This window comes from Anopheles funestus, chromosome 2RL, assembly GCF_943734845.2.
Source record: "Anopheles funestus chromosome 2RL, idAnoFuneDA-416_04, whole genome shotgun sequence".
Lineage (NCBI taxonomy): Eukaryota > Metazoa > Arthropoda > Insecta > Diptera > Culicidae > Anopheles > Anopheles funestus.
In genome coordinates, this window is record NC_064598.1 from 35,026,380 (window position 1) to 35,053,650 (window position 27,271).

Genomic DNA, 27,271 nt, shown 5'->3' on the forward strand with positions numbered 1-27,271 from the left:
CTTTATTTATAACCATTTTCCATGCGTTTTGTTTGATTATTTATCTATAGTTGTTATACAAGAAGCAAAATTTGCCTAAAGCTAAAGCTAAAACTAAAGTAGCTCATATTTTAATGTTGTATTGCTAATGTTTATCTGCAAAGCTATAACAAAAATAATACAATATTTTTGAAGATATACCACATGGATAGACAAATGCCTATGCTGCTAAGTAAACATGTAAAGAACATGTAATAATTTTCAAAAATGATTATTTCTTTACATTTAAATTTCTATTCCATCCCAACGAAAGGAAAATCCCTCCGATTGGTAGTTCTAAGAAACAATACACCCATGAAATCGATCCAAAATATACAAATGAATCGATTTCTCAAGAAGGGAGAAAGAGAAAGGGATGAATTCCTCACAAACGCACGCTACCGACAAGTAACTTTAATGTAAACTAATCGGACATGAAGAAATAAAAAAGATCTCAAACCCATCCGCAGCAGCTGATGCTCCAAAATCAGCTCTAACATTGTGTGCCGATGGGCAATTTATTGCACATTGAGTGAAAAATCTTGCTACCGCGACTCACTTTACGCGCTCGGCTGCCAACCATCATTCAACGTCTCACATGTCTCGCCAGAAGGAACTGGAAGTACTGGTTTGGAGGAAGATGGAGAAAAAAAACAAGCAAACAAACAAGACGTAATCCATGATCGTAAAAATAGAGAGCAACGCACATGGTAATTTGTGCAATGTTCTTTTTTTTTGTTTCTTTTTTTCTCTATTCGTCTATTGAGAATTTGCCAGTTACGGGCGAGTGCTTTGTGAGTGTTCCGTTGTCGCCAGTTGTCCTTGAAATAGTAGAACAGACGCGACAGATTAGTTGAATGGTGAGCAGGGGACGACGGAGAGATGTAAATTAATCAAAGGCTCATTAGTATTTAAAACATCCCGAGGGTGGAATTTATCAGTTTCAACACCAGATGGGTACAGATGGCTTGTGGGAGTGTTTGTGTTCAACTTCACTTTTTCTTGTTTTACCTTCATTAGTAAGCATTGAGTGAAGAATTTTTTTCATTTTAATAACATTATTTTTTCAAGGAATTAAAGTACAACTGACAGTTAACTCACTTACAGCTAAAGAAACATGATCGTATTATTGATCTACTTTAGCATTCTCTAATCGCTTTCCTCAAAGAATAATTAATTCGTGTAAGGAACATCAATAGAATTCTGCATTATTGTACTGTTTTTATTCTGTGACCAAAGCATCAAAACCTGAACTAATTATTTTGTGCTTGAAATTTCATTTTTTCCCTTCCAAAAATACATCAAAAAGCGACACATAATCGGCACCGTTACAATACCCACTTTCCCCCCTACACCATACCGTAGAACGATGATAAATGGCCACCTAACCTAGCAAATTACGTGAGCAAATTTACAATGGGCAAAAATAGAGGCCAAAAAAAACAACTCAGGAAGTAAGCTCCCATCAACATCGAAAGCAGTCCAACGAAAGCACAACATTTCGTACCTTTTTTCCATTTCTTTTCCAAGGAAAAGAAAATTAAATCGAACAAACTGCCCCGTCAGCTAGCTTCATATAGTCAATCGGGAAAAAAGTGGGAAGCAAAAAAAAACACACGAAATGTCCACAAATGGGCATGTGCCAGAAGGTGGCCTCGGTGTAAGGATTACCTTTATCTTCAATATCCTGTCCGCTTTCAGTGTGTTTTCGGTGCCATACTTCCATACGCTTACCCCGTTCAGCACATCAATCTCTTCTCGTGGCTCGAGTGGTCGTGAATCTACGTGGCTTTCTCCTTCCCATCCCCCTTACCATGGCCAGCTTACAAAACCAGAGCGCAAAAGGTTAATTCTATTCCGACAATACCTGGATCATACGGTGACGTGCCTGGAAATATGATTGGACCCACAAACAGTGGGTGACAAACCGTGGAAAACAACGAACTCAGGTAAGTTCTTATACATTCGTGCACACACGCTTTCGGTTGCTCGTCCATTTTCAACCAGGCGAACGCGCCCCTAAAAAGGCATATACGGTGTGCATTACACAATGTTACCAATGGGCATTAAGACCAACGACACCGATCACACCTAAACCCGTGCACTTGCGATAAGAAGCTGCAATAAATTATGCGAGTTAACATATGGCAGATGGAAACGCTGGTACTTGGTACTCGTGCGACCTTCCCCATCGGTGGGTTCTCCAAACATTTCAAATCCGTCCACCGTGTGAAAGGTGTGTTGAATTGTAATCGAACCTTGTTCACCATATGCTATATGCTAATGTGATGTAAATAATGGCCTGACAAGAAAGCTGGGGGTGTGGTAAAGATATACAAATTCGCCAGCTTCGGTTTTGTGTTAGTCTTTAGTATATACTCGAATGTTGTGCTTAAAGTTTGAAATGGGTTTCGTTTGACCCTTAGCTTCATGGTTTTTAGCGTTTCTTCACTACTTAAAAACCTTTAGACGTGTTTCCTATTTGTTCTCCTTCGTAAATTATGAACCGTGTGTTTAGTGACTAGGTTCAAGGTTCTTGGAGGGCGAAAAGCGAAATAGTTTGGGAATGGGATATCAATCTTCGAGGTTTCCCAGGAACACGAGAGGGAGCTTTTTAATTTATTCTTTCTTCCTAAATGGGGCATTAAATCCTCCACTTAGTGTACGGGGTCTCATGATATCGGGCTACCATAGTTCCAACTTTTAGTGAATAAGTAACTACATAGAAAGAACAACAAGAAACTTAAATAGTAAAATTACAATATGATTTGGCTACTCGTTCGTAACCTCGGAGCTTGGAACTCTTTTCCTCGTATCCAGAATTGGCTACGGGTCAATAAAGTCAGGATAAATTACCAACCATCGGTGCAGCACGGTGAATCGGTGGTAGCGGTGTTGACAAAACCCGAAACCGAACTTTACACAACAAAACACGGCAGTTATTCACAGCCAAACTGTTCCTTTTGAAAAGCGTCATTCATATGAATCTTCGGTGAAGAAGCAACCACATAAATGATCGGGCTGTCCCGAAACTCTAAGGAGTTATTATTCAATAAGTATTCATGAAGCTTCAGAATAGAGATTCAGCGTCATTCATAGTTTAAAGATTCGTTCAGATTCATAAATCAGAATCAGATTCACCCAACACTAATTCAGTTTACTTTTAAATTTGTGGAGTCAATCCAGGTTACGCAAGGGATTTTAAGGCAATAGTAAATTTGCTAGCATAAAACCAATTGGTCTTGTGGTGAAAATCTCTCCCGACTATTTTCACTGGTTCAAGTGGCATACATTGCAGTATTAGCATCTCTAGTTTTAAGACGGACCCATGGCCTTGTTGGAAAATTGGTTCGATTCATACACTGGTCTTGGGATTGAACCTCATCGAAACTGCAGCTTCCGGTAGTCTTAATACGTAAATCTGTCAGTACGTAAATACGGAAGTTTTCAATGGAAAACTGTATTTTTTAATGCGTACAATGAATCGTAGAAATAAAAACAAAGTGTAATACAGCTTGTGACGTTAAGGTCTCCTTACCTCACATGGTTTTGTATATAGAAAAGATAGAAGAAAAATATGCTCACACATTCGTTCATCCCCGTTTGATGTGGCATAAACCAGAAAAGCTTTTTACGGCCCTGTTTCAACCGTTACATGGTTTCTTTCTTTAGAACACTTTTAGTCGTCATTCTCCACCACCGTGCCTAGGTCACTAAGAGCCTAAGAATATCTTTCAAGCCAGATTCGTTACTTTAGCTAACCTTTTCAATCGATCGATCGTTACTGTGCCGAAAATGAAAGTGTATTTTCTCCTGCATCAACCGGTACCGTCGGTAGGTAAAACCCCTAAAATCTTACCATGGCGAACGCTCAATTTGAAAAGTAACATCGATTTTTTTCTTCAGTTTACCTTGTCTTGAAACCCTTTCAGCAAACGGACGGTGTTAACGGCGTTTCCCATCGGTTGGACCTGTACGGGCGCCGTAATTTCCGATAAAGCTTTTCCCGGAAGGATCGTCCAGCGATGTTACCTTCTCGGTGGATAATGATAACTTGATTATATACAGCCAGCGAGAGTATCGAAAGCATTCGCAAAGGGATGATTCATATATTGCGTAACGCAAAAATTGTTGATTTTTTACCCTCTCCCTCCGTATCGTAACAAAACGTAACGTGTGATCACCCCTCATTAATGGTATTTCACACAAATCATCTGTAAAATTGCTGTTTTGTTCATCTCTTCAGGATTTCAAGTAAATTGCAAAAATCCGTTGTTCTTACAGTTGTGTTACGGGCTGTATTAACTATCGTTATGCTAGCTTAGTTCTTCTCTTTTCCACATGTTTGATTCGAGATCATTTACTATTGATCATTTACAATGGATTTAAAAGGATGAAGGATTCATTCCCACACACCGATAATAGTAAAGCATCTCGAATCATGATCAATGACAACATGCGATAATTGTAATACTTCAGCTTCAGAGGCTGACAATACGGTCGAAGCCGTAATCATTAATTATAAATAAATAAAAATGTCCTCCTTTATTACAAGGGATAAGTTACCTCCCGTGTGGATGTTTTCTTGGTGTCAAAGGACCGTTTATGGAAATTTGTACCGGATAATCATAAGGAAGTTTACGAAAAGAAAGAGTCGAACAATACTTTTCATTTCATCCTATTTACTAACACTATCAGGGGTGATCCCGTGGTGTATGCGATAAACGGCGCCGGTTCCACACGACAGGACCGGTTATCAAATACCATCGGGACCGTCCTATAAATCTATACTTTAAGTAGAATTTTAGAAGTAGAAGTAACACAAATTTAAACTCCCCCGTTCTCTATGTGTAACAAATCGTAACGCTGTTCAGTAACCCTCCTCCCCGCTTCCAGTGTTACGTAATTATTGAATGATCCCTAATGTACACTAGGTAGTATTACAGGTACTCATTTGCCCTTAACTCCCTCCTCTTTTTTGCTCTTTGGCAAATTGAGAAGCTAACAATGTCTACAGCCAAGCATACGATGCAAATGATTACAAACGCTTCGATGTTATCTTGAGCTACACATTATCGATTTGCCCTGGTTTTGGTTCAACGGTTAACGAGCTTAATTGAAATCTTCGAGTTCACGGGACGAAAACTACGCCACGTATATTTGATTGGCGAGAGTAAAATTTCCGAACCTTCTGCGAATTGTTTGACCCTTTGTTAGACGTGCTGTAAGCGCACGAGTACAGACGGATTGAAATTCGAAACCTATAACAGTGGGTATAAACAGCGAAAAACCCATCCAAAAAAAAAGGCTCCCCAGTTAGTCCGACAGGACCGCTACTTACAGTTTATCTTTCCGCTGCTGTCGTTTCTTCTTGAACGCCTTCTTGACGCGCAGCAGCAGAAAGGCGGCCCGGTCAATGCTCAGCGAACTCTTCCGCGGTGGAACATCGTCCATGGTGGCGTCTAGCGGGCCACCGGGTGGGTCCCCACGCACGCAGGCACCCAACGAATTCACGATTTCTGCCCGTCCGTTAACCGTTTGCGTGGAGAATCCTTCCAGCCCTGCCAACTAAGGATGGGCGCACACCAGCACACGCACACATGTAATCTCGTCTGCCCGCTTTGCTGCACTATCCACACTGCGATGTCATCATCTTCGATTCATTCATCAGCATTCATTGATTGTGGGAAATTTTTCACCTTTTTCCTCAATACAACCCCGCAACACTTCGATCGATCGATTTCGATCAAATGCGGCCCACTTCACGCAACATCATTTTTCGACGTGCACACACACACACGCGACCAAGCCCGAATGGCTTTCAGAACAGCCCTACATCACATTACATCGCAACACCCAACGCATCGTTTGGTAGCGCTTTCACTGATCGTTCTTTAATTGTAAACCTACCACACGGCAGCCAAACCTTCCTGGAAAAAGAAAATCAACACACATTAGACGGCCGAACGGCCTGGATGCTGCTAAATTTGCTAGGGCAGCCGATTATTCTGACATTTTCAAACGCTGGAATGAGACTTTAATTGTGGTGCGCTTCTGTAGGTGCTTCTGATTTTCCCCATCGTTTGAATATAGTCACACATGGGACTATTATTTTTTTTTTTTTGCGATTTTCCCTACCATCCATTACATAGTCCAAGGACACAGAGACACACAGTACACTATTCTCAGTTCCGCCCTATTTCTTGCACAACGTTCTTTCGAATCATTTACTTTCTTCAAGAACTACTGTTCGTGTAGTTTATCTTCCAGGCGTCGTAATCCTTCAAATCGCACCCAGCGGCCCGGTTGAACTATGTTCTGTGAATGAAAAAAGAGGGTGAAAAATTATTTACTCACATGTAGTAGTGGCATGCATGAAAAACGACGAAACGATTATACGAATATCATTAATTTTGCTTCCCTCTATTTCCAGTGAAGCCCGCAACCAACTCAGGTGTGTAATAGAATACGAATTTCCCTTTTGCACACGTTTATCCACATTGAGCGTTCTTGCTTACCCCCCTTTTACCAATGGGAAAGAAATTTGAATAAATTGATGAAAATTAATACCACTTCGAAGTCTGGAAAGTACCTTTGCTAAATTTAGCCTACACCACGATTAATTGAAAACACGGCGTACCCGGCATCGAACATCCGGCAACGAAGGTAAGCGACGAGCAACAAGCGATCAGTAGATATGCACACAAAATCCGATTGCTCTCAAAAGGTTTGCATTTAAAGCCTTTCTTCCGTGCGGTACTTAAAGACGAAGAAACAAGTCCTTTCACCGTAATGGTTTTATAAATTTCCTTCTGTTTTTTTACTTTCTTTCAGAAAACTTTCCGAATACTAAGAACCTACTTAAGCACAGGATTGCATACGAATCAGGCGCATAACGAATAGACTAAGTGGAGGAGAAACTTACAGTAATGTGGTAATTAAGAGTCAATATCGTAGGTTAAAACTACACGTCCCGGTTGAATGTTTAATGACGAATAAATTATCTCATCGACATTCACAGCCGGCAGTTATTGATTTTTGATAGTTTACACCAGAATGTATGTAAATTTCTTGTTCACTGATTGTTTCTATTGAATGCGAATGAAGGATTGCAGTGTGTTACAAATATTTTATGAATGTTTTAATAACTGTTCCCTGTTTTGGAAAAGATTGCTTTGAAAAGAAATGAAATGAAACTTAAACGTAAAACAAAAATATTCCAAACATCGTTTATAGAATAAGAAAGAGATTAAAAATGTACATAAATAATGTTTTAATTCCAAATTAAATAAAAGTTATTTGTTTAGAAACGAAAACTTTTTGAAGTAACCTAAAAACATACACTAAATCGCACATCGAACATGTTTCGATTTTCCAATCAAAAAATCTTAGTGAAACTATTGATGTTCAATCCAAAATCTAAAATTTCTTCCTTTCCTCTATCACCTCCCTGTCTGATCCCTGTGTCTCTCGATTCTTTGGTATATTGCTTGTGACAAGCGTAAATTAAATTTTGCCTTCGTTCTCGAAATCTTCAAATGGAAGGTTACAGGGGCAAAATCGATCCCGACAGTGGACAACATCGCACGGAACATTATACAAGATGTCCAATTTTGACCACTCGATGGTAAGAAAACTTTTGGGAACTCCTCAACGGACGTCTAAACGTAGGTGACGTAGGTTTAGAGTTGCGGTGGATTATCATTTCTATGCTAAACACCTTTGACAACATATCTCGCCTGCCGTAGGATGATGGAGAGAGTTGCCCCAAAAAAAAACCCCTCGCCGGAAACGGACCAGTATCGTGCTCGTTGTCGATGGCTTATCCGGACCGGCCGACGGCGGTCACATTCATGTCGTTACGATGCCAAACCGATCCATCCGGCGAAGGAACGAGTGTGTGTATGCCCACGTACATGAATATGGAAAACCAAAGAACAGACGGGGAGATGGAGCATAAAATTCAATTTCAAAACTTTTCAACAACCATATTTTAGTGTACCTGAAGTGTACTACACGTTCGAATTCACACCGTAGTGAGGAATCAAACCCGGAACTGTAAACTCATTCCATACCAATTACAAATGGATAAGAGGAGCGGACGGTCGCAGGATGTATCTCACTTCACTCAGTTAGCAGTAAAGAGAAGATCCGTTTTTTCCGGTCGCTTTCACATGCGACCTTTCTCTCTTTCTCTTTCTCTCTCTCACACACAGTGCCTTACCTTACCTTCCGGTTTCATTTTTAATCCAGCCCCTCTTTTCACACAAAATCCACCGGATGATGATGTTCGGCTGATGGCAGAAGAACTTACATTCGGAGGCTATCATCAACGTTGTTAATAATTCCATTATGCAAAGTACGAACACCCCCCTCCCTTTTGTGACGGGTTTGTAAACTGGTTTTAGCATGTGTGCGTGCGTGCAGCAGTGTTTGCTCATCGCGTGCCTATGTTTTTGCAAGTGCGTTATAATTTTGCGTCGGAAAGCTCGTTTCGAATCTCATTTCCTTCCTCGAAGAGCTTTCTTGCATGAGAAAGAAAGACAGCTGGAGATATATATACAGAGAGAGAGAGAGAGAGAGAGAGAGAGAGAGAGAGAGAGAGAGAGAGAGAGAGAGAAAGATAGGAGGAGAGGTTCGGTATGTGGCAGGATGTGCATCTACTTGCCCCAGAACGAGGCAGATCCTTTCTACCTAGTGATGGGCACATGTTGGCACCATTCTGAAAAGCACTACCGCTAAATGGATTTTCGTCAATCAAGTCACTTTCGGTGTTTGTAAACGAAGATCCCCAAAAGCACGGCCAAGCGGACATGGGTTTCAAATTTGATTTGGCTTCATAGCGACAAACACGATGGTTTTTGTTTCTCATGTTTGCCAAGGTGCGGATGATTAATTAGTGACGAAAGCGTTGCGTTCGTGTGAACGAGTGGTTTTCGATTGATATGCAAAAGAATGTTAGGCCGAAGCTGATATTGTTAAGTAATTGGAGAAAAACTTATCAAACATTAATGAAACGAAAACAAAATACTCAAAACTACAGGAACTAACAACTTTCAAAATGTTGAATAACAGTAAAATAGAGGTAAGAAGATTTAAAATAACCATCAAAATTTAATAATGAAAAAGGCTTTTAAATAATCATACATAACACGAGTTTATTGCAGCATTATTACTAAATGTGTTTTTTTTTTATAAGTTTGTAATTTGTGAAAAACAATCATAACGTTCGTTTAACTCCAATCTCGACTAAATCGATTTATTATGTATAATCTTTTCCTATCTTGTTGTGGAATATAGGTTTAATTTTTAAATAAACGCTCAGGATGTATATTAACAATATTTCCAATTTGCTCTTATTTTAGACTCCTTCTTACCGGTTCACACTGTTCACCCCGTCACTACCTGCTTAGCAATAGTCGCGTTTAGGAAATTTTCAAATTTATATAATTTTGTTTTTTTATTATTTTGTAATCTTTTTTTAATTTAAATCATTATTTGAGTGAAACTTATTTTAACAAATTCGCATTAAAATACATCAATTTATAAATTTGGCTTAATATCCCAAAAAAGCTATAGCTATGGCCTTAGAAAAATTTACAAATTTTTACAATTTTTTTTATTTTTTTATAATTTTTTATTCTTTTCTTTATGTAAAGCATTATTTGAGTTAAAAGAAACTTATTTTAAAGAAGTTTAAAGAAGAACAATTTATAAAATTTTGCAAAATTACTCAAAAAAAAGGTAAGTCTTTGGGAAATTTTCAAATTTATAGATTTTTTTATATTTTTTATTCTTTTTTTATTTAAATCATTGTTTGAGTGAAAAGAAATTTATTTCAACAACCTACTCGCATTTGCTAAGTTTTGCTAAAATTTTGCAAAGTTTCCCAAAAAAAAAGACTAAGGCTATAGCCTTAGGAGATTGTCAATTGTATTTGGTTTTATTGATTATTTTGTTTTTTTTGGAAATGTCCACGAGATGAGATTTTTTTCGAATTACAGTCATTCTTCTGTTTTGAAAATAGTATTTACATTCACAAGTATTATATACAACACGTACGTACTTTAAACAATAGAAAAACACTCCATTTTTTAAATTTTACTATATTTAGTGACACTCAACCGATCTAATTTTTGAATTTGTATTTGTTTACCCTGTAATTGCCCGCAAAATCGAGCTATCCTGGCCACCATTACAGAAAACTGTCATGGCGTCAAGCCGCGCTTCGAATTGCGATTTTTCACTGAAAATATACGTACAGCGACTTTTCGCAATTTATTACATGGGTTTTTGCAAAAAAAAATCTGAATCGCATTCGCAAACGCGACAATTGCTAAGCGTCTAAGTGATGGGTGGGTCATATGAGAAAAGAACCAGGCGTCTCCATTGAAATAGTGTCAGCAGCCATGCGTCTCCATTAATATTTGTATATTTATTTTGAAATTCTTTGAAAATATTCGAAAGTTGTTTCAACGCATCTTAAATCATGTAATTTTTTTTTGAAATGTATGTAATGTTCTGCTCCTGCCATGCATTTATATGGGTCTCGAAACAAAATAATGTTTATTTTGATTTTTTATATTTTTTAATTGCACTCGTAGGTTCAACATCAATTTTATAATCATTACAAATAGGTTGTCTATTTGGTACAACAACAGTTAAAACCTCTTATTGAACGCTAAATTTAACATCGATCTCAAATCTTACATGACATATACTTTATTTTTGTAACAAAGCAATACAAATTAGCCTCTGTTTTACAGCTAGTTCCATGTTGTTTTGTTGCTTCATTAAGAGGAACCAGGGGAAAATGGTTCAATTGTAGTTTGTTTGTTTTTGTTTCGTTTTGTTCATCTGCTTCATTCAACGAAAACAAACCATATGCGTCAGTTTGCTGCACGAGTCGGAATTGTTCAATGAACAGGAAAAAAGGGGGGCTATTCATTGTATAAGAAAAAACATAACACCGTCATAAAACCCACAACCCTGTATGCACTTTATCCGTGCGGTGGAAAAACCACAAAACACAAAACAATACCACAGCCACACGCATATGTAGAAATGCATGCGACGTGAGAGAAAAATCCATAAACCTGGTCACACGATGCACCGTGGGTTGTAAAGTGACACAAAGTGCAACCATGCAACCCGTCTGCGCTTCCATTTTTTTCCTCTCGCCACACAACAGCCCCAGACGATCAGGTGCGGGGCGGTGATGCGCGGATTTTGTTGTCGCATCATAAATCATTATGCTTCAACCGGGTGTTGCCGCTCAGATGGGGTAGGACGCCATGATACACGGTGACAGTCACATTAAAGCACCTTTTTCCTGTGACATAGGCTTTGGCGGATCGGATTTTTTTTGTTTTGTGTTATGACCTACCGGTTTTATGGAACCGGTCATATTCAACATTGTGTTCAGTGCGTCGTGTCTAATTTGGCTCACCCGGAAGGCGCTGTTTGTTTTACCTCTAGCACCGTTGGGTTGGTTGTGTTTCACCATCTGTATTGTTTATAATGCTTTCTCCATTTGTGTCGTATCGCAAGAGAAAACTTAAACAGAACAAAAAAAAACACACATTGTCAGCAATGATATATCTTTTCCCTTTACCACTAGTTCTGGTTCGAATGGCAAGGAGCTAATGTGTTTTACACCCGTCGGTGAATGTATGGGATCCGTACTAACGTTGCAAAAACGTAGGATGAACGTAACACCAAAACATGGAACATGGAAAACATAACCGGTGCCATCTGTTGATTGGCAATGACACAATGGTGTTCTGAGCCCTTCATGCAGATAGTTGGGTGGTAGCTACGTCTTGTGTTTCTTATGGAAACTGTTTGTTTCGGTGAATAGTTTTGGTTATCCATGTTTTTCAATTTTTTACAAGCAAACAACCTTTCGAATCGGTTGGATAACCATTCAAACAAGGGTAGTGAGATCGTTTTGTTATTTTTGTACGTTGTTGCACTACAATTTGATTTGGAGTTAAATTTTTTCCACTTGTTTTTTCTTTAAACAAAAAAGCTGCATTACGAGTGATTGTACCGTGTCATATTATATATCTTAGAAAACGTTGAGACAAAACAAAATATCATCTAACGAAAAACTTATTATTGAGATGACAAGTTTTCCAAGTTGCTCCGACTGGGCAAAGAAGAAACAAAAGAAATTGATGAAACTGAAACTTTCAACGAAGTGAAGGACTCTTCCCAAGCTTTGTCTGAACATTGTAACAGGGATAAAGACATGCTCTTGCTTTTTCCTCAAATGTCCATCAAAATAAACACAAAGGATTGCATCAAAGTTGAAAAAATCGTTTCATGAGCCGAAACTCTGTCGTTGTTTGAAGGATACCAGAGTGTTGTTTTAGGAAAAAAATGAAACTGCTGAAAGATTTCGGAAAAAAATTAACTGCTTGCTTTTTACACGATGCATTTTGCCTTTTTTTCTACGTTTTCTCAATGAACTGATGCATCGAAAGCTTGTCAGTTTCCTGTCAAATGTAACGTTTGATCCTGTGTCCGATCGTTTTGAAGACCGTTTGTACACAGCCAGCCGTGACATGAACGTAGTGCAGAATAAAGTCATTTTGAAAGGTCCCTATGTACGGCTTCCTATCCGGCTACCGGTGCATGATTAGGTACATGACAAGACTTCAAAAGCATCCGCGTTGAAACGTGTCGCATCTTCCTACAATAGCATCAACAGTCAATTTCCCCCAGGTCGAAAAAAATGTCGTATTAATAAAAAAACAACTCAAAAAACGAACCAAAAGGCAATTGGTTTATTTGTTATTTCAAAACACGGAAAGCTAATCAACAACAACGACAAAAAAAAGTCCTTCCAAACGATGTATCTTCATTTATCATCCTTATCGCTGATATTTGTATTGGTTTAAGATCGAAAAATAAAATTTTATTCACTCCGTTCAGTGGTCGTAAACAGACAAACTCTTCACCCCCCAAGTATGGCTAATGTAAGGGAGCGTGGAGCGAAAAAAAAAGAAAAACAAAGTATAAGATAAAGTTCCTGGTAGACGATGATAATTTACGATAATTCATGCCGTCAAACCGAAATATCCAAGGGTGTACCGACTCCTCACTTTCCCTACCCTACTTTTTCCCACGTCCCGCGACCCTGGTCCTGAGTGATTGTTGTTATTGACTCCCTTTCGGGTCGGTTGTACGCGTGACGGCCTATTTTTGGCTTCCGAAGCCTTCCGGGAGGTGACTGAATTGACGCGCATCGTGCCAAGCTCGTGAAGCATGCGACGAAAACATGCTCCGGAAAATGGGGACGCAGATGAATTTTGCACGAGACGAATTTGGGTCGTCTATTGTTGTTTTGCGTCGCCTGTAATTCACAACTGTTTAAGGGAGGATTAAGGGATGATGAAGAAAAACTGTTGACGAGGATGACAATCATGATGATGTTGATACGGACGATACTGCTGATGGGCGAGTTTCATTTGCATCGATTAGCACACGTGTTGTGGTTGAGTGGGTGTGTTAGTGTGTGTGTATGTGTGTGGGACATAAATCGGAAACACTTTAGGAAGCCATTGAGAAGCAAAATGAATGAGACACAATTTAATGGAGTGAAATTACAGTTTTTGGGTGGTTTTAACGTTCAATATTGAAAATGGAATGTTTACTACTTGGAGATTCAGATGTCCGTATGATTTTAATCATTTAAAATAGAATGGAATCTTGCAAAATCAGCCACATGAATTATTGTTCTATAAACAGCCGTTCTGCTGGCCCTTCATACTTTTAGCAATATGCTTCACAATACACCTTCCTTCTAACAAACCGAATGCCATTCACAAAACAACGATCAAGCACTAACAAAGTGACTGTTATTACGCATTCCATCATCAGCAAACTTTACATCAGCATTGTACCGGGAAAGCATCCGTAATCCTAGCGATCATAAAAGCCGAACCATTCCATCCGGGGACCGGTATGAAAAACCGTACCGCAAGGTTGTTAAATATGCTCGAGACAGCGGAAACACTCCTTTTGCTAACAGTTGCACATGCAACTTCTCAACAGTTTGTCAGTGGCGTGCCACACACACACACACACACACACGGTGCCAAACCCCGGGGCCCCTGGGTACCCCATTACACCAAAATGGTTATATTAAAATGGAACAGCAAATAAGCTCATCTTTACACATTTAAACCATGTGTGCGTACAGACACAAAACGCTTGCACTGCAGTGCGTTTCCACATAAACTCTTTTGTTTGAATATTGCAGGCGTAGTTTGTGTAGCGCTGGTTGAGCTACTGTTAGTTCCGTTCGTTGTTTTATTGAATGAACTTTTCAACATCTGCCAACACCACCTTTACATACACAAATACACTGCACCATACCGTAACAATAAACATCAGCTTCGTAACGATACTTTTACATTCCTCAAAACCTTCTCGGCTTCCTCCTGCTTGCATTTTCAACTCGATATGACCTTCATCGTTTCGCTCTGTAGCAGACGGATAACAGTCAACAACAACAACAACAGAAAAACACACTTCGAAACACGGCGACGAAAGAAAAAAGGTGAACCATCATAAGCGGAACGAACAAAAACGTGTACGGCACGTACGGGTGTAATACCACTTCGCTTGAAGCGAACACGCAGCAGTTTCCGGCACTACCGCCCGGAATGTTCGTTCATTTGCCAAAAGCCTTCCGCAGTACTATGGTGCGGTTCAATTTCACTTGCCGGTATCGCCATCGCCGAAATATATGCCGAAAGCACCACTCCATGATCCATTGCGCTTCGGTGCTTATGGTTCCACATACATTAAGAACGGGCATTAGAAACAAAAAGTATACATAAGAAAAATGTGCAAAAATGTGTTCCTCCACATCGAAACAAAGTGGCCAATATGCTTGGCAGTAACAGATGCGATATGGATCCTTTTTTACTTTTCATATGAGAAAACAACCATGCGTCTCCATTAAAATAGTGTCAGCCACCATGCGTCTCCATCAAGTTATAGTCAACTACCATGCGTCTCCATCAAGTTGTAGTCAACTACCATGCGTCTCCATTAGCGGTTTGAATTCAATTAGAAGATTTTTTTTTTCTTTACTCATTAGGGATACAGAAAAAACACCTAGTTTAGTTTAATTCCAACATTTTTGTTCAATTTTTTCAAATAAATTTATTGCATTATTCTATGCGCAATACGAAACATAAATCAGTCATAAAATCCTTCATCATCTTTTCAGCAAGTTCGTAAAGGATTACACTCACTTAAAAACCAACGTTAAGCTTCATGTTTCAATGTACGGCCCCCGGTCGAACTACATCGACGTACTCGTGGAACGGAAAACGGAAACAAGACCGACCACATCTCAAGTTCACTCCATCATCATTCAAACAGTCAGCAGAGCCTTTTGTTGTGTTACATTTTCGTAGCTTTGTTCGTATCCTTGAAACAAAATGGGCAAGTGATTTCAACCGTCTACAAGAGAGTATATGATTTTTTTTCTTTACATCCTGTATGTGTGTAAATGCACCGAGAGAAAGCGAAAGAACAATGAGCGGAAAAAACGTCAACAAATGTATGTTTCCTTGCAAAGCAATGGTTTAGTTTCTATTATGGCTAATTTGCTAACAAAAGGATCATAGACAACTGTATGGAACGAGTATTCGTCGGTTCTAGGAAAGATAATACATACAAGCGACTAATATTGTATGACATTTTCTTGGCAAAAAAGAGAACAATGCGTGCCATAGTTACAGATTTTCTTCATGAGTAAATATTTATGTTTTCTATATCAAATTTTAGTGAAAAAAAATGTCAAACGCTTATTATCTAATGTATTATTTTGTGTTAAACTTAATAAAACATTAAAGGAAAATATATGTTTTTATTTACCTATTAAAAAGGGGGGCCACAGTATAAATAATTTGCAAATAAACTTTAAATATTTTTATGTTTTACTGAATAATTATCATTGTGTCGGTGATTATCATGTAAATGTCACATTTGTGGCTCACAAATATAAAAAGAAAAAACGAAGCAAGGTTGCATTTGATTGAGATTGAGTGTTTCCTTTTAATATTAACTCCAATGGGATCGCATAATTTATCGAATGTAATACCATAATTTTACCTTGACCATTCTCAAATAATTACTTCTAGTTATCGTTCACATCATTCTTCCAACTGGCGTACTGTTGATTTCTCCATCAACGTAAAACAAAAGGTAGGATGATATGTAACACCCAACGATGGCGTCCGCGAAGAAACACCACTACCAGCGCGTCCCGGTTTTCCACCCTCCTATAGGTTAATCCGTGAGTAAGCATAATTCTATAGCAAACTATCCGAAACCGAACGACGCAGTTTCGGTAAGTGTCTCTCACTGTTTGACCTGCTTATCGGTCTCGGAGGTCACCTTCTCGGTCTCGGTGGCAGTTTGTTGCCCACTTAGCGTACGGATAGCGTCCCGGTAACCGGGATATGACGAAGGCCTACAGGGTTCGTGTGGCTTTAATTGCACGCGATTAGCTCCCACCTTGGTGAAGGTAATAGCAAATCCCTTCCCTGTTAATGGGTTGACGAAAATTACTTCCCGCTGATGGTGTGCCTTACGATTTCTTACGTCGCGATAAGAATGCATTTACAGCATGGAATTAAATCGTTCCCATGATTGTTCTAGGTTTTATGTGATATTGTGACGTAATGTTGATATGATTTTTATACATAAAACAAAAAGATGACACAAAACCGATAGTAAAAAGCATCATAATATGTCATCTCTCCATGTTATGTCTTCATTAAAATTCAAAATTGTTATTTTCAACCGTCTTTCTTCCGGGGGGGAAAGGTTCAAAGCATGCGTGCAATCTATTAATATCCTCCAAAGTTGTTCATCCCCAAAAGGGAATCTCCCAGTAAGCCGTACAGAAATTTAATTACCCTATCCTTCTCCTTCCCATTACCGGTTATCACTTTCTTAAACAAATCCCTAGCCTGGATTATTGTTATACTTTCCATCGGTATATCTATTTATAGCTTCTTTGCTTTTCATGTCCCATCTGGAACAAAATTAAAAACGGACATCGACCCTATTTTTTCTCCGTACTTTTTCTCAGACACGTGAGCTAACGTATCAACAGGGAAAACACAAACACGAGCTAGTGGAAAAAGTATTATTAAGTCAGCGACAAAACATGGTGTCGAAACACCTCGAAAATCCCAACCTTTACACGCAGCTTGAAGGCCACGGTCAGTTCCGTTGCGACCGGAAGCACATTACTCTCATTATTTTCGTTTCGTTTTTTAGAACGTTTTTTTTTGTGTTCCTCCCGCTGTTTTGCTCTGTCCCTAAAATTATACGCTACGGTGAAACGTTTTAGCAAAAAAAAAACGGTGCGTTCCGGTCGTGCAACACGACCGACATCGTTATATTTTATGAAACCAACCGTCCACATTCGCACGGCCACTGATTTCTGGGCCGTGGAAATGTGTCGATGATGATGAATTTGAATATTGTAAGCTGATTGTTGCCACTCATGCCCTTCCGACCCAAAAAACCACCCAAAAACATTATCGCTTTGCCAAATTTTCAACGTCCCTCTTTCGTGTGTGCGTGTGTTTTCGGGGTTTTGTCGGGCAAAAATTAAATTACAAACCACAGTACCACCCGGTCTGCCACGAACTAACGAACTGTGATTGTGACAGTGTGGATCACGCAATTACAGTGAATGTATTTTTATTCTTATCTCTTTCTCGTTTTTTTTTGGGTAATGAATGGGAGAATCCAACGATTCTAACTGCGTAGGTAAGTGTGTGGAATTTTCCGGCATAGAATGCCATCATCATTACGGCGCTTGTTCGCTTGTGTTGCACGCTGGAAGCGTCCCAGAACCAGCTGGATGTAATTATGCTTTATCCCTTTTTGGGAAAGTATACATTCTATTGCTATGATTAAAGGACGATTCATTCCTCATGATGAGCGTTTTCATTATGCAGCTTCAACATCAAAAGAAAGGAGGAGCTTCATCAGCTCATAAGATAAAAAATAAATACCACTTTTTTGCATTGCCCAAAAGGATTTTTTTAATTAGTTTTTCATATTGGTTTACCTGATGTTGCGCAATATTATGTTACCTAATAATCAAAAGCAATGGCTTATACGTGGCTCATGATTTAAAAATTGCATAATTTTAGGCGTTTTTATCTGCGAGATGCCATATTAAATAAATATAAATAAATCATTAAAAAAACCAAAAAATAAATAATGAAATTGAAACATGTGTTTCGTTTTTTTTAGTTCTAATTTTTATGCTATTTCATACCATTTAGTGATTCGATTATTATTACACGATTTAGAATTTTATTCATGATTTTTCCCGCGCAGAAACACTCTATTATGAAGGCATAAAAACAAAAAAGGGTCATGTAGCTGCTTTCATTGCTCTATTATGCTTTACAACAACAAAAAAGAAACATAAATTCATTTGCTTCTTATAAATGTACAATCCATCCTAAATCCTTTCTTCTCTAAACATGGTGGTATGAATTCTGACAGGAATACTAATGGACAACAGCAATGGTGAGTGTTTGTTCTCAAACACTTCATACACACGCACGCACGCACGCACGCATACAGAATTGTGTATAAAAGCAGCAAAAAAAAGAAAAGTAGCGCTACAAAGCCACCGCCAAAAAAAAAAGGAAGATGTAAGCGAATCCAAATTTCTCATACATATTTGAAAAGGGGCACAAAAATGTGTGCCAAAATCAGTTGAAATATTTCCCGCATTCTTTTGCCCTTCGGTTGACTTTACCAAGCGAAACACGTACGCAGAGAAAAAAAAACCCACGCACAAGTATTGCTCGAACCAATTGCACGTGTGTAGATGTGTAAATGCGTTCCAGCACTGAAGGGTTTTTGTGAGTTGATTCTCTGCTCTGCTCAAGGAATTTATTAGCATTTTAAACAAATTTTGCAACCATCGCAACAGTTCACAAGTGCAATCAAATTGGTGTGAGAAAAAGGATACAAAACCATCCCTTACCTGTTTGTGTTTTCCCTCCCCCCCTTCCAAAACGGTTTATTTTTTCTTATAACCGAATGGAACACTTTAAAAGAAAATTCTAAATCCATCGAGAAAAGTTCCCATTTTTTTTTTTGCACTCCACCATTTACACAGACCAAGCGCCCGCCGGGCGGCCGAAGGTTCGCTGGTCGAAACATGACAGTTCATTAGGCACAGTTTGGCCGCGCGTGGTCAAAATTATCCCGATGGAACAAAAAAGTTTGTCAGCTTGAAGCGGCCTTCGCCGGAATCGGTTTGGTCTGAACTTATTTCAACGCAAAATTTGTTCCATCCGAACCATTTCGGCCCGATTGTGCTTTCACAAATTGGAGGCAGAATAGAAGAAGAAGAAAAAAAAATCCCCCAACAAACAACGATCATTCTGCACGAGTGCCGTCAATTTAGGTGGTATAAATCGGTACCGCAGAAGAAGAAAAAAAATAATGTTCAAATGGAATTTATATTCTTCCTCTCTCTCTCTTTCTTCTAGCGTTTGTTACAACCAGCAAATGGAACACTCTTCCAGGAATGTGTGGAAAGTTGTGAAACTTTTATGCTAACCATTAGCATTATTACGAAAAGCAAACATTCCTTAAATGTACAAAAGCCTTCACTGATCAGGAAAAAAATTTCTGACCCCACTTTGTACACCTTCATTCCGAGCATCGCCAGCCCTCGTTCACATTGTTATATTGTCATGTTGAACGATTATTTACTGTAATGTAAATCATGCTGCTTGTCACCGAAATTACTTCCTTTCGCTGTTGGGGAATTGATAAAATTTTCCTCCGAAAAGCTTCCGGATATCAATCCTTCCGTGTATTTCCTGTTTTGCTGCTTCGTTCCCCAGTCACAGCGGGTTGACATTCGAACACAGCTGTCCGTTAGCAATAAAAAATGAGTGTGTGTGTGTGCTTAAATTTGACTGTGGGAATTCAATTAAATATAACAGTGCCATGAAGCGAAATTAAAATGAACTTCCGCTGGGAAGTTTTGCGTGCGGAGCATGTTTAACGATTCCCAGTTCCGGTTTCGAAACGATGGTCCTCATCAATTACAATTCCCTTCCCCACCGGGAAGGTGCTGTGTGCAAATATGTAAATAAAATTAAAAAATGTCTCCCCTTAAGGCGTGAATAGCTTGACAAAAGATACGCCCAGGAGAACAGAAATCATTCAGTAAAGCAAAGAAGAAGACAAAAAATGTTTACGATGAGCTTTTGTAAACGTTGATGTCCTTTCGATCGATTACGATCGTAAAAGGTGAAAGTAAAAAAAAAACAACGTCGTCGATTAGATACGGGTTCTTCCTTTGCAGGCAGGCATTTTCACATTACCTTTGCGGTTGTGGGAATGTTATCCACGCGTCGCAGAGATTTTCTATCGCTTTGCCCACGCCTAAATATCACGCCAACCATCGCCCTCCCCCCACAAAAAAGGACACGTGCAATCGACAGACATTGAACTGCCGGTGGAAGGTATTTGAAACAAACAACAACAGCCCCAGTTACAACCCGGTCCCAACAAAAAGTTCAACAAACTTTTACACCGCCCAGCAGAATACTAATCAAAATGCACACTGACACAGGAGGAACCCCGTAATGTCCCGCATTCGGTTATAAACTTTGCTTTCGGCGAACGGATACCGGAATGGCTAAATAAATATTCTATTTAGGTGGTTTCGTTTCGATTTTTTTTTGACTCCCACAGACGTGTGCGTGTGAATGGAGGAATCTTTTTTTTTTCATTTTAGTTTTTCATTAAATTAGAATTAAGGAACCGGGTTTTTTTTGGGGATGTAGAGAAAGGCTCAAACCGGTGGCGTTACAAATGCTCTCGGGACAGCCATATTGTCCGTATGTTTGTTATACGAATGAATCCCGGAAAACTAAAGCCCTGCTCGAATCCTGAGCTGTGGTGTTTTTGTATTGTTTGAAGGTTTAGCTTTTTTCTTCAAGCTTTCAAGCTTAGAAACCTTCTCATAATACGGTAGCTACGGTTACCATAGTGATAAGTCATGCATGTTTTTAAAGCGATGGATTTACGTGATTCCGTACAGCTTTTATTGTTTATTATTGAAAAGGATTTAATAAAATTTAACTGAAATACGATTTCCATGACGTGACTTAACAGTTTACTACTTAAGTTCTTTTTTTATAAATAAATTTCTTACTTGCCCTCCAGTAAGTACCTTGTAATGCTCTCCAAACGCCAAGAATTCACTTTTAACTTTAGTGGAAATTTCCAACTGTGCTTGGTCGTAACCTTACGAATACTAATGTTTTATTTACCCACAACTGTCACTACCAGATGTAAAAGCACTTCAAGTGGAAAACGAAAAAAAGCTTTCACAAGAATCACATTATCTCCGATGTTTCCCTTCTCTGTACGATATTTATCCTTCAAACAGTGACTCAAATCCACGATTACACTACAAAACGGGTACACAACAATCATATACACACACGCACAAGAACTGTAACTGATAGAGCATTGTAGTACTGGTGAGATGCTTTCTCACTCACAATTAGCCACCATATTCGCACAAAATCACTTCACAATCTTGCCCATATATGATCGAGCTTGCATTTAGATAGCACTGTTCTTTTTAATTATCACTGCTGCTTTTCACACGGCGTAGCATTGCATTTTCAATTATCTTCCGGACGCGATCACATATGTAGATGCATTCAAGATTAAACTTCTACCGGTGCAATGATTGGAGGGTTTTAATGCCACGTCTAATAAAGCGTATACAACGATAACTTGCACAACAACTGAAGAAGATGGTGGGTACGATGGCTAATTGATTCCGTATCACTTGAGCTTTTTCACGGTAGAAATTCCCCGAGAGAGGAGACAAGTTGGAGAATGCAATCTGTGGAACAGATTTGAATTCAAACCGCGGTTGGGATTTCCATAAAAATAGGAAGGATGAAATGTGTGGAATAATATTCATTGTACCATCAGAACTGGACATGGACCGAAGTGGTGATAAAGGGGGCAAAAATAAATGCAAAAAAAATCAACACGAAAACTATTTTTTTACGAGCGAGGATGTACTACCGCAACCGCAACGAATTGGTTCGCCAGTGCAAACGGTTGCACGTTTGAACCCGCTAATGGTCGGTTATCTACTCTGGTTTTTGTGTGTGTGTACTTTTCTATAATTCCCCCCCTATCCAAACCCTCCAATGGTCGCTGCGGGGGGCGGGGGATGTAGTAACGGGGACGTCTGGAATGATGGGCTAACTGGCCCAAAAGCACGCGGACTTCGCTCCTGTCGTACTGGTAGAAAGGTTCACTCTAGTTCAGAATCCGCGACGAAACTGACGAGAAGGATGCGAACGTACGCAGAGATCGGTGATATGAACGAGCTGGATGCATTTCCCAGTCGTGTACCGAACGTTTGCCGAACGCTTGTATGTTTTTTGGTTCTATTTTACTGGAAATGAGTTCCCTGATGAAAATGAGTTCCTTCGCCACTCACGAGCTTTAATGAGATTGAAAGCTTTCGGACGCTTTTCTGTTTGAATTTTTGGTAAATATTCCACTTTGGAAAACTACCAGCATGGTATTTTTATTTAAAGCATTACAAATTCGTTTGTATGTATTAAATGAATGAGGTTGATGCAAATTGTTTATCGTTTTCCTGTGATCATTTAATTTTTTACAAGTATTCAGCTAGCCCTACTAAACGAGCGATATGCGTTTGTTTTTATTCACCAACACTATAGCGCACAGCTATTAACAGCTGTCAAAGTGAGAAGTGCGAAGTGAAAACGTACAAAAAACTGTTTTGTCCCAGTTTAACTCCATAAGGAAAAAAAGTACTTTCTCTAGCTAATCGTTTGAACGGTGCATTCGCCATCAATAACATCAACCACCAGCAACACACCAACATGGACTCGGAGGAGAGACCCCGTACACTGTCCCAGTACAAACGGTTTCGAACCAACGATGAGGGGCGCAAAACATTTACCTCCATTGATCAGGTACCGGGTAGTGGTGCACAAAAAAAAATCACACATCTTTACCATCTTGCGGCGTTTACCCTCGATACGCTTTTATAAATAGAACCATCATTTCTCGTTTTGTAGATAAGGACCGAAGCATCGATTGAACGCATTTACGACCGGTACGAACAGTTGGTGGCCCTAGATCCGACACTGCCCAAGCTGCACCGTGGGGACCATGCGCGCTATTTGCAGGTTTCACTCGAACGGTTGTCAACGGCATACGAAAGTCTGGACAGCAGCCGGCCCTGGATGGTGTACTGGATACTGAATGCGGCCAGCATACTAAACCTGCGCTTTTCCCACGAACTAATGGACCGGGTAGTTGATTTCCTTATCAAATGCCGGTGCAAAGATGGTGGATTCGGTGGAGGACCCGGACAGGATGCACATCTGGCAACAACGTATGCCGCAGTAAATTCACTCTGTATAATTGGCACGGAAAAGGCTTTAAATGCGATCGATCGACACACGCTGAAACAGTTTATGTGGGCCGTACGGGAAAGTAATGGCGCGTTCCGGATGCACATTGGTGGGGAGTTGGACGTGCGGGGAGCGTATTGTGCCATTTCGTCGGCGAAACTGTGTTCTTTCACGCCGGAAGAGGAGCTCAGGCTGTTCGAGGGAACGTCAAGCTGGATAGCGGAATGTCAAACGTACGAGGGTGGTTTCGGCGGTGCGCCAGATCTGGAAGCGCATGGTGGTTATTCGTTCTGTGCCGCTGCTGCCCTTATGCTGCTGGGCGGTGAGAACCAGTGTGACCTCAATGCCCTACTACGATGGACCATGAATCGTCAGATGGCGTACGAAGGTGGTTTTCAGGGACGGACCAACAAACTGGTGGATGGTTGTTATTCGTTTTGGCAGGGAGCATTGGTACCGATCGTCCAAGGTCTTATCGCACGCAAAGAAGGACAGCAACAGATCATGAATGTGAGCCTCTTCAACCGCTATGCGCTGCAGGAGTACGTACTTATTTGTTGTCAAAGGCCGAACGGTGGCCTAATCGATAAACCCGGAAAGTAAGTAATTTCTAACTGCTTTTGTTTTGTATGTAACTTTCTAACGTTGCTCTTGTGTTGCAGGCCTGCAGATCTATATCATACCTGCTACACACTCAGCGGGCTGGCTGTAGCACAGCACTGTGAAACGCATAGCTTACCGTTGGTGTTGGGAGAGGAAAGGAATGAAGTGCTACCGACACACCCGGTACATAATATTCCACCCAAGGCAGCGCTGGACGCTTACCGTTACTTTATCGAGCTCGATCAACCGGCATCAGCTGCCGATGAGCATTGCAACGGAAAACAACAGACCGATGTACCGATGGATGGTAGCTCCGAGAATGGTTCCGAGCGTCAATCATCTTCACACATGTCGGAAGATAGCAGCAGTAACTACACGAGCAGCCGTGCATCGGAAGATTGAATACAACCGATATCGGCATACACCGATCAATTCGATCGCAAACTATCCATCGTTATTCGGTATTCGAAGACCGACAACGAATGGATCAATAAGCTCCACAGCCAAGCAGTCTCTGTAGAGAAAAGAACAAACAGGCCAAGACCAATGACCTTTAATATATAACAAAAAAAAACAGGAGAAGGAAGATTTCTAATTGTGTGAAGAGTAAAGATAATATTTAAAATTGGCTTAAGCTTCTTGTTCAATTTTCTGATTTATTTAAAAAAATAAAATAAAGTTTGCCAATAGTGCTTTACCACTTAAAAGATGTATAAAGATGAACATTGTACATATAATGTTTGCCAAACATTGTACACATAATATTCAACGAAAGGGCGAACTTAGGATTGGTTTGATGAACATAGTAATTTATGTAGTAATTTTACTTAAAAAATCGTCCATACTAACAGCTTCTACTGTCTTTAAATCTCAAAAATGCAACATCCAGGACGTACGATGAATGAGAACGAAACCCGGAGAAGCTAGTTGAACCGTTTGGCTAATCGAACATATATCGACGGTAGCAAAACCAGAGAAGGCAGGTTGCCGCCTCCGCGTGAAGATCCTTTGTCAACAACCTGCTTTCAAATCCCACACTCTCTATTCTAAAGAAAAGAACAAATCCCAAAGCTCAATGAAATACACATAAGGATGTTTTTTTATAAATAAATCAATGATTTTATTTTTGTTTTCTCTGCACTTCTTAGAATGGCTTGTGATTTCACGTATCATTTTTTTTTCTTTTCGTGTTGTGTTTTCGTTTTGTTTCACCTCTTTTCACACAATAGCTTCAGTTTTCTTTTCTCTGTATATTTGCGCCATATCTCTCGAAATGTAGATCCATTATTAATTGCATGTTTTCCTCCCGCGTACAGCTAATATTTCACATACACGTGCTTCATCATTCTTCACATCCATTCCACCATATATACGCGAGCGCTTATACGCACACGCGTGTTCTACTTGTGTTCCATTTTCTTTTTTTGCTCTGATCTATCTCCTTGCTTTCTCATTCCCAACTCTCTCTCTCTCCCTCTCTCTCTATTGGAACATATAATTATAAGGGATTGTAAATTATACACAAACGCATCTTTCTCCACCATGTGATCCAATCGTTGCCACTATCCTTTTGTATTTTTGTTTCTTTTTTCACTCGTGTCACACTCGTGCTCTATTGCATATTCGTTCCATTCACATTTTTGGTGGCATTTTCGTGTTTCATTTTGAATGCTTTCACAACAATCTTCCCGTTGTATCTTTTCTATCCTTACACTGCTTTGTTTTGCAATCCTTTTTAGTTATTTTACTATTCTCTTTCCAGTTTTGTTTGATTACCTTCCTTTATTGTTCACGCTTAGATCTTTTTTGTTAAGCCTTTTCAAAGACAAGGGAAGGGATTATAGAGATGCGGTGATTTATAGAAAAAAAAACATTACTTTGTGTTTGTGTACAATAAATTACAGAAAAACATTAGGACAAAAAACAGATTCTTAAAACGATGGGTAGTTTTTCATTAACGATTCTCAATCATTGTTATGATGTGGAGTGTGTGTGTGTGTGCACACTTCTATTTTTAGTATAATTTAATTCATAAAATGGAAATTTGTTAAGGCGTGTTTGTTTGTTTTTTTTTAAATTTCTTTTGTTTCTGTATCCGCGTTTCAACCTTTGCGGGAAAGAATTGTGTTTTAGAGAGAAAAATAGATACTGAATTAATTGGGACCACCTTACTACCCCTCTGGAGCTCTCGAAAACGGAAGATAATTTGAAGTAATCTTCCGATATTGCACTCCCTTTCCTTATGCACTTCCCCCACTCGCCAGCGAAGTGTCCACGTACTGTTGTCTTCACCACTGTCCTCTTAACACTCTGTTCACACTTATAAACTAATCCGAGACAAAAAGAAAAGCAAAGTATACCATCCAATTGAGGGATGATTTGATTGGTTTTGGGCCACCCCATTCTTGCGTTCTATGAACCTCTCTCTCTCTCTCTCTCATGGACAGTGGGGGGTCAGGGAAATGATTGCACAAGTCAGTTTGCGAATCGCATTTCATTAACGGGAGTAAAAAAAAGGAAAGGATATAAGAAGGGGGGCTTTGTTGTTTGAGGGGACAGAATACTTAACGTACTAAATTACAAGATAATATAGAGATAAAAATATACAAAAAAAATTACTATTACCAATGAAACGAACGAGAATTACGACAGATAGTGCGCGCACTCTTGTGTGTGTGTGTGTTTGTTTGTATGCTTTTCTTCTTTACTTTGTTATCATGCTTTCTCTTCATTTCTTCCTTTTACGTTCTCTTTATATCCTACTGGTGCTTCTTTTCATATGAGCTGACTATTATTCACACCTTCGGCCATTTTATACGCTTTCCTCTCCTAAGGCTTCTTCTTCTTCTGCTTTTTCTCTTTTCATCACTTACTACATGATATCCTTCCGATGCACTTTTTTCACACATGCACGTCTCGGCACGCACACACATCGATTCGATATGATGGCAAACAACCGTTTGCATCAAGCCATGGGATCCTTCAAGGATATTTATAGGGATGTAGGATTCGGGGAAAAAGTATGAGGAGGGGATGGATGTATGATTCGGGGGCAGTTTGTTTGTTTGTTTTTTTAGTGTAATAAATAATTTACTTTGTTTAAAATCTTTCCCACCGTAGGGATGTGTAGAAGAAATAAT

At 39.4% G+C, this 27,271-nt stretch overlaps 2 protein-coding genes across 8 annotated transcripts in view; one reads left to right on the plus strand and one right to left on the minus strand.

The window, feature by feature from the left end:
• LOC125774671 (uncharacterized) overlaps positions 1-22,649 on the minus strand; it is a 113,445-nt gene extending 90,796 nt beyond the window's left edge. For 2 of the 7 annotated variants that reach the window (XM_049444816.1, XM_049444821.1), the window contains exon 1: positions 22,250-22,649. Coding sequence is in view for 3 of the 7 variants with exons in the window: in XM_049444815.1 (XP_049300772.1) it covers positions 5,360-5,472 (113 nt within the window). In the remaining 4 variants the exon portion in view is untranslated. The other 5 variants (XM_049444815.1, XM_049444819.1, XM_049444817.1 and 2 more) reach the window with 5 other exon arrangements.
• Positions 22,650-22,814: 165 nt separating this feature from the next.
• Positions 22,815-25,466, plus strand: LOC125774703 (protein farnesyltransferase subunit beta). The gene is made up of 3 exons (XM_049444874.1): positions 22,815-23,084; positions 23,190-24,127; positions 24,191-25,466. The coding sequence occupies exons 1-3, from the start codon at positions 22,992-22,994 to the stop codon at positions 24,531-24,533; spliced, it is 1,374 nt and encodes a 457-aa protein (XP_049300831.1). The 5' UTR covers positions 22,815-22,991; the 3' UTR covers positions 24,534-25,466.
• The last annotated feature ends 1,805 nt before the right edge of the window (positions 25,467-27,271 follow it).